Source organism: Propithecus coquereli, unplaced genomic scaffold, assembly GCF_000956105.1.
Source record: "Propithecus coquereli isolate 6110/MARCELLA unplaced genomic scaffold, Pcoq_1.0 Scaffold38, whole genome shotgun sequence".
NCBI lineage: Eukaryota > Metazoa > Chordata > Mammalia > Primates > Indriidae > Propithecus > Propithecus coquereli.
This window is the reverse complement of record NW_012149507.1, coordinates 9020949-9037095: the sequence shown is the minus strand read 5'-3', so window position 1 is coordinate 9037095 and position 16147 is coordinate 9020949. Positions and strand designations below refer to the sequence as shown.

At 35.3% G+C, this 16147-nt stretch overlaps 1 protein-coding gene across 1 annotated transcript in view; it reads right to left on the bottom strand.

Annotated features, from left to right (window-relative positions):
- Nucleotides 1-358: 358 nt before the first annotated feature.
- The window catches only part of RBBP8 (retinoblastoma binding protein 8), an 82027-nt gene continuing 66238 nt past the window's right edge, over nt 359-16147 (bottom strand). Inside the window, exons 16-19 of the mRNA XM_012652136.1 lie at nt 12971-13040; nt 5999-6095; nt 2344-2485; nt 359-550 (exon numbers count right to left, since the gene is read on the bottom strand). Of these exons, the coding sequence (XP_012507590.1) occupies nt 453-550; nt 2344-2485; nt 5999-6095; nt 12971-13040 (407 nt within the window). The 3' untranslated portion in view covers nt 359-452. The remainder of the gene's footprint in view (nt 551-2343; nt 2486-5998; nt 6096-12970; nt 13041-16147) is intronic.

Genomic DNA, 16147 nt, shown 5'->3' with positions numbered 1-16147 from the left:
AATGCTAGATGCTGCTATGACCTATAGAAGAGCAACTGATAAAGACAATAAAAATCTGTAATGAATAACAAGAAGTCACTGTTGAATGTAAATACCAAGGGAAGATGAAGTAAAAAGAAAAGATCTGAAAGGCAACAAATCACAGACAACTATTATATTTTCAAAACTGTATTAGGTATCACCAAATAAAGTAAATACACAACTCTTAAGTTAGAGTGTAAAATGAAAGCACCTTATTGTTTTAAAGGTGCAAAAGCAAGAAAGTATCACACACATCCATAGTTTAAATAGTTGTGTTGTGAGTAAAATCCATTTAGAAACATTTTCAATAGAAAACTGATTTATAGATCAATTTACAGAAGATCAAGAAATCAATGTTTAATACCAACTTTAACTATAAATAACTAAAAAGGAAAAAATTGTTCTCCATCCTTCTGCTTTTGCTTCAACATCTATGTCTTCTGCTCCTTGCCTTTTGGAGAAAACATTGCGTTGTAAGGCTGCCGTCTTTTTGGACGAGGACAAGGATCAAGATCTTCCTTAATGTAACCTTAAAAACAAATAATAAATTTAGAAGACTGTATTTACAACACATACATTTCTTTTAGCATATATTCAGTAAACTTATCTTATTTAATGCCTTATAAGGTTTATATGATTCTTCTGATTAGCCATGTGATGCTGATGAATGATTTCACTACTTAGCATTGGTTTCTGCATTTATACTAACAATAATAGCAAACATTTATCAAATGCTTGTACACATCATCCCAGATAACTCCCACATTCCTTGGAAGTAGCTTCTACCATATCTATTTCACAGATGAGATAAACAGAGACCCAGGGAAGTTAAATAACTCATTCAACATTCATAAAGCTAGAAGTACAAGAGCTAGGACCTTTCCCAAGCTCCTATTCCAGAACCAGAGCTCTTGGGGCACCTTCTTACTCTGCCTCCCACAGGTAGTTGCAAATGGGGACAAACTGCTAAACACGAAGTCTACTATTATGATAAATTTCAGAGGCTTATCAAAAAGACTTTTTACATTCGCTATTTCTTTCGATGACATGCCTCTATACTCTTCAGACTATTATATCTCCCAAGGTGTTTCCAATCACATAATTTTCAGGGGAAGACTGTACTCTGTCATACTCCTAGGGCATATTAAGGGTGCATACACAGGCTCTATGCAGACTGTCTGATTCTATTTGATGACAAGAGATGGTATGTCAAAGGGGACTTAATCTGTCTTATCAATGGAGAAAATGGAATTATGGTGAGAGCTGTCAGAGACTTTGCATCTTTTGGAAAAACTATCTTACAGTTAAATATCTGGAGTGTCTTTGGAAGTGAGGAAAGTTCCTCTCCCTACTGTCAGTCATACAGCTAGACCATCAGAACTTTTAACTGAGAATAAACCCTAGAAGATGGCAAGGCTGAACTGAAATTCTAGGTGGTAATTTTATCATTTGATATTTATTCAATGCTAGTGTATCTTCTTGTGGGTAAAGATGTTTATCTATAACTTACGAATACAGGCCTAAGACTTGAAGGCTATATTAATAATTAATTAACTCTGTCATGAACCTAAAAGTTGAATTATAAATATTCCGAACACTACTGTATTTTCTAATCACATCTCAGAAGACACATCACATTTTCATAAAACTCAGTATTTTAAACCATAATATAAGACTACCTATAACTGGGTAGTCTTTAGACCATGGGAAAAACAGAAAACAATACTAAAGAGTTCAGATAAGTGCCTGTGTTTAGCTAATATACTTTGTCTCTTATGGCTTTTTTCTAAACAGCTTCATTGAGGTATGCTTGGTATACAATAAACTGTATATACTGAACGTGAATATTATGCCTATGTTTTACACTTCTGGTGAGTAATAATGCTGATAAGATAGTGAAAACAAACATCACTACACACGCCCTTTTTATTAACAGCTTTAAAGCTGCATACCTTCTCATATTACATTAAATATAAGTGACATATCTGAAGGAGCTAGTTGCATGTTAACAGTTTAACAAATATCCTTTTTATTCAGATAGCATCTATAAACATCCAATATTCTGGATAAGTAAGGTTTTAAAATACAAAATTCACAGATTCAAAAAGATGCTCTCTTTTTATCATCTCTAATCCCATTTAAATTACTAGAAGAGTTGAAGGTAAGCCTTTTAATCTTTAGGATTGTTTTTATGTCACAAAACTAGCACCCAACTTGCAGGAGAAAGTAGAGAGAACCATGGAGAAAAACGTTAATGTTCAGACTTGGGTACATATAGCATTAAAAAAAATAATTCTAAAATGTTACAATCTATACTCTCACCTCTTTCCATACAAGTCTGAGTGGAAGGAAAACCAACTTCCCAAAAATTCTCTGGTGTGTTGGGTGGAATGTAGCGGAATCGGTGTCTTGAACAGGAAGCCAACTTCTTTTCTCTTTCTTCTGCTGGCATATCTGCATAATACTAATAATAAAAACTGGTTAGTTTTTACACTTAGGAATAATAACTGGAGCGTTATGCTTATTGAGCACACACTAGAAATGAAAAAAGCCATTTACTAAAATATTCAGCATTCTAAGGAAACTTAAAGCTCACTGATAATATTAGTAATTATTAATAATACTCATAGATAGTATTAATTTCTTACTAACAGTAATCAGTGCTGAGATGCTGGTCTGTAAAATGTTTGCTTTACTGATGAGAAAAGGAGCTGTATCATAGTATAAATCAATATACTGCTTCCTTCATCAATAAAGTCTTGCTAAGAAAAAAAAAGCCACCTGAACTTTACAGCATGCTGAGTAACCTAGTCGACTGCATAGTTACTGCTACAAACGAACTCATCTTTGCTAGATCAGTAACAAACATTCAGAGGTCTACATGTTTCTCAATTGTTATCTGAATATAACATGTGTATTTCAAAGTAATTTTTCCTATCTTAGTTTTTTAAAATAACAATTTAGATTTGAACGTTATAGGCTTCATGAATTTCCCCTGTAGGCCACACTTTTCAATTAGGATCAAAGGCATATCATTTTTTGCAACTGTGATCATAAAGAACTTGAACTTTGCAAACAAAGTTTTATAACTTATGTGTAAAAACTATACAGGTCTTCAAGCTCTAGACCTAAAGAAAACAAAGCAGCAGTTTAAAGTTTAATAGAACATATATGACAGGACCACATAACCCAGCCGATTCCTTCATTTTACACTTGAGAAATGGAAAGTCAAAGTGATAATCTGCCAAAGATATCACCCATTTAAAGTAACAGACTTAGGACTAGAATTTAAGTTTGAAGAAAAGGCTTTAGTACATTTTTATTTCACAAGAGTAAAGGCTTTAGAGGATCTCTGAAACAACTTTTTTTAGGTATCTTTTTCATTATTTTTATTGCCCTAAGTATAAGCCTTTGTTACCTTAGTCTGGGCTTTGGGATGGGATGACCTTAGAGAATCAATGTTTACTGAGGGAAAAAAACAAAAAAACAACACTGCCACCAAATTAAAATATACTTGAGAAATAACAGTAGGTCAGTGCAGCTGTAACACAGCGAGCAAGTGGAGAGTGGTAGAATATGAAGTCAGAGATAAAGTGGGGTGCCAGAGCTGGTCCTTGACAAGGACTTTGGATTCTGTTTCTTGGTGAGACGGAAAGATGCTAAAGGGTTTTGGGCAGAGGAGTGACATGATTTAACTTTTATTCTAAAATGATAATTAGGGAAAAAAAGACCATTCATTGCTATGTTGAAAGTACATTGTGAAGAGAAAAGAATGAAAAAAAAAAAAAGGAGAATGGGGATGGGGTATATGGGAACTCTCTGTACTTTCTGCTCAATTTTTCTATGAACCTACAACTGCTTTAAAAAATAAAGTTTATATGTATTTTAAAAAAAGACAAAGAGAGCACTTAGAAGTTACTACAATAGTCCAGAGAAGATAAAATGGTGTCTTGGTCCAGGACATTAGTGGTGGTGATAATAAGTGGATGGAAATGGGATGCATTTCGAAGGTAGAATCAATTAAATTTGTTGACAGATCAGGTTTTGAGATGTGAAAGAAAGAAGTAGCAGATAACTACAAGATCTCTGAATATATAATAGACTCAGCAGTGAGATCTTGGAATTGAAGGCAGAAATTGTATGTTTGTTTTTGGATATGTCAAATTTGAGATCACCACCACACACCCATATGTGTCTTATACATTCCACATGTGGAACAGGCAGTGGGATAAATTTAGGAACTGCAAGCATATAGATTGTATTTAAGTACATGGAACTGGCACTTTCACTTCTGGTCATGATGGAGTAACAGGGAACAGATTCACCCTCCTATTTTAAACAACTAGAAAATCAAAATGTATAAAACAATGGTTTTCAGAGATTGGAAAACAGCACAGGAAGTGATTACTGAGAAGAAAAGCAACTTTAATAGTGTTTCTAGCACAAGTGCTTCTTTCTAACCAGCAGGATTAGTTCTAGATCACAGAGTTATAGTTATATCTAAAAACTGTAGATTTACTTAGTGTAGACTATATTCTTTAGATAAGAAATCATGATATATTTAATTTGTTTTATGAAAACTCATGACATGGGCAGTTTTGCTTATATTGCCAAAGTGCTTTTCAAAATAGTGATCCCAATTTATGTTCCCATTGTTAGTGTATGAGAGCATATTTTCACCAAATGCTTACCTACACTGCAATCTATCTATATTTTCACATGTAAATTTTATGTGCTTGGTTATCAAATTTTCTAGCCCATAGTTGTTAAAAAAATTTTTTTAAAGGGGTACTAAATTGCTGAAGGCAGGCATCTGACAGCTAATGGATAGCAAGGAAAAAAGTAAAAATAGCATGTTTCAAAAAAACACAGAACCTCCCTGGGACTATTAGTAATAGGACGATTAGTACAGTGGTCTTCTGTATTTGTGGCTTCCACATCCATGGATTCAATCAACTGTGGATCAAAAATATTCAGGAAAAAACTGCATCTGTACTAAATATATACAGACTTTTTTCTTATCATTATTCCCTAAACAATATAGTTTATTTACATAGTATTTGCATTGCATTAGGTATTATAAGTAATCTAGAGATAATTTAAAATTATATGAGAGAGTGTGCATAGGTATATGCAAATACCATGCCATTTTATATTAGGAACTCGAGTGTCCTCAGATTTTGTTAATCTCCAGTAGTTAGTAAGAAAATTGTGTGGGGGGGAAAAAAGAGCTTATGGTGGTACCAATTACTTAAAAAAAACAATTATGAGTATGCTTAATTTCCTGAGAGTGCTGGTGAAAAAGATAAATGTTATAGTAAAGTTTCCTATTGAAATGTCAAAGTTTTCCCCAAATAGCATATGTATAGGAACCTTTACTATAACATAAGGTGGGAAATTAATGCAAATATAGAAAATAAAAATAGCACAAATGTCTTAAACTGGTCATAAGAACTAGGGCTTATGCTCCAGATTCACTTAATCTAAGAGAAACTGAGGGCTTTCATTTTCATCTATTTATTTCTCTCAGGACATAGCAAGTATACTCTTTTTCTTCTGTTACTCCTGGCTCAAACAAGATTTCTAAAACATATATGGTTTGTATCTGTGATTTTTAACACACTGACTGCCACACTAGAAAGAAAAAATTTTTCCTTGCGGCCACGGTGTTTTATTATGAAAACAGAATAAAAACTCGGAAAACAAAAGGATCATTTCTAATTTAAAGAAAAATGTTATTTTTTTATTTTTGTTTTCTGTGTGTGAGTTATATACAACTTGAAAAACAATTCACACAGCTCCCAAGGTGAAGAGACGTGTGAGTTACATATGCTTCACAAGGCCCTGGGCTCAAAACTAGTGTGAGTTAAATGCAACTCGTATGGAAGTTAATGTGTTAAATCATGCATTTATGATCGATAAAGACATACTTAAAAAAAAAAAAACCCAATTGGACAGTGTCTACATTAGTACTTACAATTTCACATTCCTTACATGTGTGCCCAAGTAATTTTCTTCTCTCTTCTTTTTTCCGAACCACCTCAATATGAGGAAAATTTTGTAAGCTAGTCTCTCTGGGGAAAAAAATGAATTAAATTTAAAATTAACCTATTTGTCTATTTGTTACTATAAAGATCTTTGGTTTAGGATTTAAATTAACAAAGGTTGGAGTTCGGAGGAGAAATAAGCCCAAAACATTCATTTATTTTATTTGAGATGCTTATTTAGTATGTTAGAAAAACAAACATTTCTTCAAATACTTATTAAATGCTTAATATATGCCAAGTTTTTTTATGGGTATTTTTTTCTAATTGAAAAAGATAACTACTTAGTACCGAAAGTAATCTACAGAGGATCACAGAGTCAATGTGATCCTTATCAAAATACCAATGACATTCTTTACAGAAACAGAAAAACAATCCTAAAATTCACATGGACAACAAAACACCCAAGTAACAAAAGCAATCCTGAGCAAAAAAACAAAGCTGGAGGTATCCACTATCAGACTTCAAAATATACTACAAAGCTATAGTAACCAAAATAGTATGGTACTGGCATAAAAACAGATGCTAGACCAATGCAACAGAATACAGAACCCAGAAATTAATCCATGCTTCTACAGCCTAATGAGTTTTGACAAAGACGCCAAGTACATTCACTGAGGAGAAACCAGTTTCGTTAATGAACGGTGCTGGGAAAACTAGATATCCATTTGCAGAAGAATGAAACTAGACTCCCATCTCTCACCCTACATAAAAATCAACTCAAAATGGATCAAAGACCTAAACGTAAGGCCTAAAACTATAAAACTATGAGAAGAAAATATAGGGAAATATTTCAGGACATTGGTCTAGGAAAAGATTTTATGAATAAGATCTCGAAAGCACAGGCAACAAAAGCACAAACAAATGGGATCATATCAAAAGATAACTATTACTTCCTCTTTCTTCCTCTGACTGGCTGAAAATAAAAATTGGGTATCAAGGTAAAGTGTAATACCTATTTAAAAATGAACAGTCTACCATTAGACTCAGGAATTGGTATTGTATAATATAGCCAAGAAAAAGAATACTGCCTCTGTTTTCCAGTACTAAGAACCTAGATTTCAGGGCTAACCTACTTGCCCAAAGAACAGATTTATCTGTTTGTATCCATTTGCCATTTTGTTTAAAAGAAACATTACCTTTTGCTGCTTCTACCCACCATGAGTTCTTCAAAACATTAGGCATAATTATCATTTGCACTTGTCTATAAATGAATCAGATCCTATTGAGAACCACTAGAAACCTAGGAAAGGTCAAAGCCACTGAGGTATGGATTAATATGCTATGGAGTACTTTGGGAAGAAAAAGCAATCAGGAAGCACAAAATTTAAAAAATTAATATACTTATAATCTGTGCTTTAAGGAGGACAATATAGAAAAATCCAAACTTACAAAACAGGTAAATGAAGAACTATGTAATGGCATATACATTTTGTTTATTACAGAAACATCACCAGTGAGCTGAAAACAGGCTGACTCACAAAAACAGATTTTTTTTTTTGAGACAGAGTCTCACTGTGTTGCCCAGGCTAGAGTGCCGTGGCGTCAACCTAGCTCACAGCAACCTCAAACTCCTGGGCTCGAGCAATCCTACTGCCTCAGCCTCCCGAGTAGCTGGGACTACAGGCATGCGCCACCATGCCCGGCTAATTTTTTCTATGTATTTTTAGTTGTCCAATTAATTTCTTTCTATTTTTAGTAGAGACGGGGTCTCGCTCTTGCTCAGGCTGGTCTCGAACTCCTGAGCTCAAACAATCCACCCGCCTCGGCCTCCCAGAGTGCTGGGATTACAGGCGTGAGCCACCGCGCCCGGCCTCAAAAACAAATTTTTAAAATAACTTGTTGGTAACACATCTAGTCCACTGAAGTACATACAGGTGTACCTCAGAGATATTACAGGTTCTGCTTCAGACCACCGCAACAAAGCCAATTTTGCAATAAAGAGAATCACATGAATCTTTTGGTTTCCAAGTGTAACTAAAAGTTAGGTTTACACTATACTGTAGTCTAGTAAGTGTATAATGGCAGTATATCTAAAAAAAAAACCGATTAAAAATAATTTATTGCTAAAAAATACTAATGATCATCTTATCGTTTAGTGAGTAATCTTTTTGCTGGAGGAGGGAAGGTCTTGCCTCACGTTGATGGGTGCTGACTGATTACGGTGGTGGCTGCTGAAGGTTGGGTGCCTGTGACAATTTGCTAAAATAAAACAGTGAAGTTTGCTGTATCAGCTGACTCCTCCTTTCATGAAAGATTTCTCTGTAGCATGTGATGCTGTTTAAATAGCATTTTACCCGAAGTAGAACTTCCTTCAAAATTAGAGTCAATCCTCTCACACTCTGCCACTGTTTCATCCATTAAGTTTACATAATATTCTAAATCCTTTGCTGTCATTTCAACAATGTTCACCAGGAGCAGATTCTATTTCAAGAAACCACCTTCTATGTTCATCCATAAGAAGCAACTCCTGGCTGGGCGCGGTGGCTCACACCTGTAATCCTAGCACTCCAGGAGGCCGAGGTGGGAGGATTGCTTGAGCTCAGGAGTTCGAGACTAGCCTGAGCAAGAGCGAGACCCCGTCTCTACTATAAATAGAAAGAAATTAGCTGGACAACTAAAAATAGAAAAAATTAGCTGGGCATGGTGGCACATGCCTATAGTCCCAGCTACTCAGGAGGCTGAGGCAGAAGGATAGCTTGAGCCCAGGAGTTTGAGGTTGCTGTGAGCTAGGCTGACGCCATGGCACTCTAGCCCAGGCAAGAGAGTGAGATTCTGTCTCAAAAAAAGAAAAAAAAAAAAGAAGCAACTCCTCATCCATTCAAGTTTTATCATCAAATTGCAGCAATTCAGTCACAGCTTTAGCTTCTCCTTTTCGTTCCCTTGCTATTTCTACCACAACTGCTGTTACTTCCTCCACTGAAGTCTTGAACCCCTCAAAGTCATCCATGAGGGCTGGAATCAACTTCTTCTCAACTCCTGTTAATGTTTATTTTGACCTCCTCCCATGAATCATAAATGTTCTTTTTAATGGCATCTAGAATGGCAAATGCTTTCCAGAAGGTTTTCAATTTACTTTGCCCAGATCCACTGGAAGAATCACTATCTATGGCAGATATAGCCTTATGAAATGTATTTCTTAAATAAGACTTGAAAGTCGGAATTACTACTTGATCCATGGGCTGCAGAATAGATGTTGTGTTAGCAGGCAGGAAAAAAACATTTATTTCCTCGTACATCTTCATCAGAGCTCTTGGGTGACCGGGTGCACTGTAGATGAGCAGTAACATTTTGAAAGGATCTTTTTTTCTGGGCAGTAGGTCTCAATAGTGAGCTTAAAATATTTGGTAAAGCATGCTGTAGCCTGAGCACAGTGATTCACACCTGTAATCCTAGCCCTTTTGGGAGGCCAAGGTTGGGGGGATTGCTCAAGGTCAGGAGTTTGAGACTAGCCTGAGCCAAGAGCAACACCCCATCTCCACAAAAAATAGAAAAATCAGCTGCGTGCGGTGGCATGTGCCTGTAGTCTCCGCTACTCAGGAAGCTGAGGCAGGAGGATCATTGAGTTCAGGAATTCAAGGTTGCAATGAGCTGTAATCATGCCACTGCACTCTAGCAGGGGCAACAGAGCGAGACCCTGTCTCAAAAAAAACAAAACAAAACAAACAAAAGAAAAACATGCTATAAACAGATGTGCTGTCATCCAGGCTTTGTTGTTCCATTTATAGAGCACAGGCAGAGGAGATTTAACGTAATTCTTAAGGGCCCTAGGATTTTCAGAATGGTGAATGAGCATTGCCCTCAACTTCAAGTCACCAGCTGCATTATCTCCTAATAGGAGAGTCAGCTTGTTCTTTGAAGCCAGGCAGTGATTTCTCCTCTCTAGTTATGAAAGTCTTAGATGGCATCTTCTTCCAATAGAAGGCTGTTTCATCTGCACTGAAGATCTGCTATTTAGTGCACCATCTTCATCAATTACCTTAGCTAGACCTTCTGGATAACTTGCTGCTGCAGCTTCTGTATCAGTACTTGCTTCTTCACTTTGCACCCTTATGTTACAGAGACAGCTTCTTTCTCTAAACCTCGTGAACCAACCTATGCTAGTTTCCAAGTTTTCTTTTGCAGCTTCCTCACAAGAGAGTGAGGGCCTTGCTCTGGATTATGTTTTGGCTAAAGGGAATGTTGCAGCTGATTTGATCATCTATCCAGACTACTAAAAACTTTCTCCGTATTAGCAATACATCTGTTTCACTTTCACTTACGTGTTCACTAGAGTAGCACTTTTAATTTCCTTCAATAACTTTTTCTTTGCATTCACAACTTGGCTGTTTGATACAAGAGGTCTAGCTTTTTGGCCTATCCTGGCTTTCAATATGCCTTACTCATTAAGCTTAATCATTTCTAGCTTTTGACTTAATGTAAGAGATGTGTGATTCTTCCTTTCAACACTTAGAGGCCACTGTAGGGTTCTTAATTGGCCCAATTTCAATACTGTTTGTGTCTCAGGGAATAGACAGGCCCGAGGACAGGGAGAGAGAATGGTAAGTTGGTGGAACAGCCAGAACACACACAGCAGTGATTAAGTTCACTGTCCTCACTGTCCTATGTGAGCAGGGTTTATGGTGCCCCAAAACAATTACAGTAGTAACATCAAAGATCATCTATCACAAAACACAGTAACAGATATAATAATGACAAAGTTTAAAATATTGTGAGAATTACCAAAGAGATACAGAAACACAAAGTGAGCACATGCTGTTGAAAAAATGGTGCTGACAGACTTCCTAGACGTAAGGTTGCCACAAACCTTCAACTTGTAAAAAACACAGTATCTGCAAAGTACGATAAAGCAAAGTGCAACAGAACAAAGTATGCCTTTATTTGGATCACATGTCCCTCCAGCTGGCAAGCACTTTCCTTCAAAAGATGAGTTTTAATTGCTCTAAGTATATGAAATTACAGGCCCATTTGTTGTTTCAACCCAAGAACCCTCAATTCTGATGCAATCTATGAATTTAAAAAGGGAGACCAAGAAATGAAACATAAAAAATATTGCCATGACTGTATTTCCTTTTAGTTTATGGAATCGTAAGCTTATTCAGATCACATTTTGGCCACATTCTTTCCTCTGAATATTATCTATCCATTTCTGTAGTGTACTACAAGCAAGCAGGGAATCTACTAGTAGACTGGCATCTGTAGTAGACCTCGAAGCATCACCTAAATATGGTTACTAAGCTTTTTGTCCCCAACATAGCACAATCCATCTTACCAGGGTCTGCAAGTATGCTCGGTGGGGAAAGCAACTACATTAACTCTGTGACCTTTCTCATCCTTATACTTTTTTTATCCACATCCTGTTTCTATAGGTATCTAATGGTTTCAGAATAAATAAAACACTCTTATTTTTAAAAAATTTAGTGAACCTCTAATATAGAACATTTAAAATGACAGTTCTTATTCTGCAATCCTACTTTTAGGAATCTATCCCAAAGATGCGCAGGCAAAAATATGAAAAGAGAACGTACAAGGCTATTCATTGCAGCATTGCATGTGCTAGGTAGGCATAACTGTAAACAACCCACATGTCTACTGCCAGGGAATAAACTATAGTACAGTCACATGATATAATACTATGCAACTAAAAAGAAATGAGCAATATTACTATATACAATTAAGTGATTTCCAGGATATATAAATGAAAAAAGCAAAGTAGAAAAAGGTATATACCACATTCTACCATTTGTCTAAAGGGGGAGAGTATGACTATATATATGTATTCGCTTTTATTTTTTAAGATAAAAAAATCATAAATTTTAAATAAATATTTACCGATTGGGATAAGATTTATCTGAATACACCTTGTTTGTAGCTTCTGGCCCAATGGACATATTTTATATAATTTTAAAAAGAAATAAATATGAAAATAAAAAATTCCTAAAAAATTTAAAGCAAAATAAAATAAACCTGGGGGTACTGGGCTGGTGGTGTAACTACATAGAAAATAATTATCCCAAATGCCTTTAAACACAGTTATTTGACTGTATATTTCTAGTAGGATGTATGTTAAGGACAAAAAGAACACACAAAAAGTCTTATTAAACTATTTTTATTAATCATATTAGTGGTGATATTATTGTATCATTCTGAGACTACATTATGTGTGCATTATGGAATAAAGTAAATTGAGGAATTATGTTGTTGGCATTGAGAAGTGGGATTTTTAGTAGGTGGGAAAGTAGATACAGATGTAAGATAGAGAAGATTATGTCAATATCCTGTAGTCCTAAATTTGAGTTGGAGTTATTAGTATGCATGAGTATAGCTTATCTTAACAAACCAAAATGAAACAAAAAACCTTATTCCTAACTCTGTCCACCTAAAAGTTCTAGAAACAATGACTAACCATAGCAATGAGCAACCCTAGCAACCCTTACCCTAGAGACTGTGGCTAAACACCATTTCTCACTAAAAGGAGCGAGGACTCCTGGAGAAAGGGCAGATGCCAGGCCTACAGCAGAAGGTGTATGAGAGAGCCTAGAACATCTCATCGTTCCAGCAGCAAGGAAGCTATGAAAGATGACTATGAGGTGTCCATTCAAAGAGGCTTCCTTTAGGCAAAGATGGGACAATCTGAGTATCTCTAAGGATAATAACTGCAATGGATTAAAACACATCAAATATATTTATATTTATAAATAAATTTATAAAAAGGGTGGTAGTGTAAAAATTTCCATATTTGTAAAATTTGTCATTCTTATGCTTGAGTCCCTTTTTTATTATGACCATAAAGTTAGTAATTCTATTTTACCCAAAGTAGCAATTTAATAGCTTGGAGATACTCTGAGAAAGACAGCTCTGTGTACTTCCAATCACACTGCTGGTATTAATCAAGACCAACTTACCTTTCATCATCTTTAAAATATGGCTCCACAAATGCTTTCTGCTTGACTTTATCTTGTTTATCACCATGAGCTGTAAACAAAACAAGCACATCATAAACTGAATGCAGAACTTAACGAGAAACAATTAGCTAGTTTGGATCAAAACTTCCATTTTTATTGGGTTTTATACTCTAGGCCCCTGGGCAATTCATTTAAATTTTCTGTAACTACTTTTTTCCTTTGTCATCTGCACAATGAGGAGGTTGCTGATTATCTTACCTCAAAATTACTAGACAGCTAAAAATTTTACCTCAGAAAGTCTTTTAGAATTTAAAAGAACTATTCAGATCTCATTATTATCATTTGGCAAGAAACAACAACAATGAAAGACAGCTTTTAATGTTTCACTTATTAATCTTATTGATTAAACAAATTTTTGCTTTTATTATTTTTAATTCCATGTAATTATACATCTTCATGGGGTAGAGTGTGATATTTAATATATATACACAATGTGTAAAGATCAAATCAGGCTAATTAGTATATCCATCACCTCAATATTTATCATCTGTGTTGGGAACATTCAAAATCCACTCTTATAGCTATTTGAAAACATACAATAAATTGTTGTTAATTATAGTCACCCTGTAGTACTATGGAACACGAGAAGTTATTCGTCCTATCTAGCTATACTTTTGTACCCATTAACCAACCTGTGGCTATCTTCTCCTTCCCCTCTCCCCTTCCTCAGCTCTGGTAACCACTATCTACTCTCTACATCTACGAGATCAACTTTTTTAGCTTCCACATATGAGTGAGAAGATTCAATATTTATCTTTCTGTGCCTCATTTATTTCATTAATATAATGTTCTTCTCCGAGCTCATCTATGTTGTCGCCAATGACAGAATTTCATTCTTTTTTATGGCTAAAAAGTATTCCATTTTATACAAATACCATATTATCTTTATCCATTCATTTGTGAATAATGCTAAAATAAATACAAGTTCAGATGTCTTTTTTCTTTTTTTCAATATTTAAGTCTACAGCAAAATTTTTTAAAAAAATATTTAAGATATCTCTTTGACATACTGATTTCTTTTGGATATATAACCAGTAGTAGGCCTGCTGGACCATATGGTAGTTCCATTTTTAATTTTTTGAGGAATTTCCATATTATTTTCTGTAATGGCTGCACTAATTTCATTCCCACTAATCCTGTTGATTTTTATAATGTCTCTTTAAGGTAGGTTATAACTAGGAAATAAAAAGATTAAAAGATTTTATCAGAAAATTGGCACAAAATTTAAGAACCGGAGCTCAGAACTTGGGACCTGAATCCCAAGATGTCTAGATTCAAATAGCCAACTACTATCATCTATTCAAAAAATCAAAATTTACTGAGCATTGTGCTAAGTTTTGGACATATAAGGTAGAACAAGAGAGACCAGGTCTCCTGTCCTCAGGGAGTATACAGTACAGTTAGGAAGACAGATATTAAGCAAGCAGACAATTGAGGCTTATCCGAGAAAGGACAGGTAAGGGAAAAACTGAAGAATGAAAAGAGTCAGCTATGGGAATGTGGGTAAAAGTCCTGAGGTGAGAGGGCCAGGGTGGCTGAGATTTAGCGAAGGAAGGGACATCTTGGGGGGAGATGAGGTTGGACAGGTGGGTAGGTGCCAAATCATGATGTGCCTTGGGGGCCAAGAGGAGTTTGAATTTTAAGTGCAATGGGAAGCCACTAAAAACTTGTATTTAAAGAAACAACTTTATCACGGTATAATTTATATACAAAATACACTGACTTTAAGTGTACTATGATGAATTTTGATTAAATGTATACTCCAGTGTAATCACTACCCACATCAAGACAGAGAATGTTTCCATCGCCCCTGAAAGTTTCCTTATATTCCTTTCTCACATACAAGAATGTTCTCTGATGTCTCTTTTGCTCTCTCCCCTCCCCCACAATCATAGATTTGATTTCTATCACTATAGCTTAATTACACCTGTTTTAGGACTTCATACTGATGGAATATGCTTTTTCATGATTTGTATTTTTCTAGCTCAACAAGTTCTGGAGATCCATCTGTCACGGGTCTAGTAGCTCTCTCCTTTGTGTTGATGAGCAATATTTCATTACATGAATATACCACAACTTATTTATGCAACATGTTGATAGACATTTGGGTTGTTTCCAGTTTTGAGCTGTTACAAATAGTAATACATAAAACACACATGCTATGAACATTCTTTAAACAAGTCTTTTTGTTAAAATGTTTGCATTTTTCTTGGGTATATACCTAGGAGTCAAATTGCTGAGTAAGGGAATAGGTATATGCTTAACTTCATGCAAAAATGACAAACCTCTACAAAGCTGTTTAAAAAAAAAACCTGCCAAATTGTTTTCCAAAGTCACAGTAACAAGTTTATATTCCCATTAGCAATGTATAGGAAATCCAGCTGCTCTTCACCCTTGCTAATATTAGATTTTATCAGTCTTTTTAACCATTTTGGTGGGTATGAAGTAGTACCTCATTCTCTGATGTCCCACAGTGTTGAACATCTTTTCATATGCTTATTGGTCATTAAATATCTACTTTGCATTGAAGAGTTTTTAAGCAAAAACATAATAGAATCCAGTTTATTAATACATTTAAAATAAATCCTCTTGACATTCTGTAATGAGCAGACTCGAGAGGAGAAATAACTGATATAAAAAGACCAGTTAGGAGGTCTGCAATAGAATAGGTAAGATACCAGTGGTTTAGATTAGGGTGGTGGCTACAAAGACAGAAGTAGTTACATGAAATATATTTTAGAGATAGTACTGCCAGGTTATTAGGCTGGGCATGAAGGTGACTTGGAAAAAGAAGTCAAATATGACTCCCACAGTTCTATCTTTAGCAATTGGATGTAGTTATTGAGATTTAACGAGACCCAGAGTGGCAGGGGAAGGTCACATTTGGGTAGAAAAATAAAGATTTCTCAATTGACTATATTAAGTTCAAGATGCCTGTGAAATGTCAAATAGGTAGCTGGATCCAAGTTTGGGGTTCAGAAGAGAGATGACTAGGCTGAGAGTAATGAATATACAGAAAACATCTTCATTTGGCTTCTAGAATAGCACATACTCTTGTTTCCATCCTAATTCACAGGCTGCAGGTCCTTCTCAATTTCCTTTGCTGGTTCTTCTTTG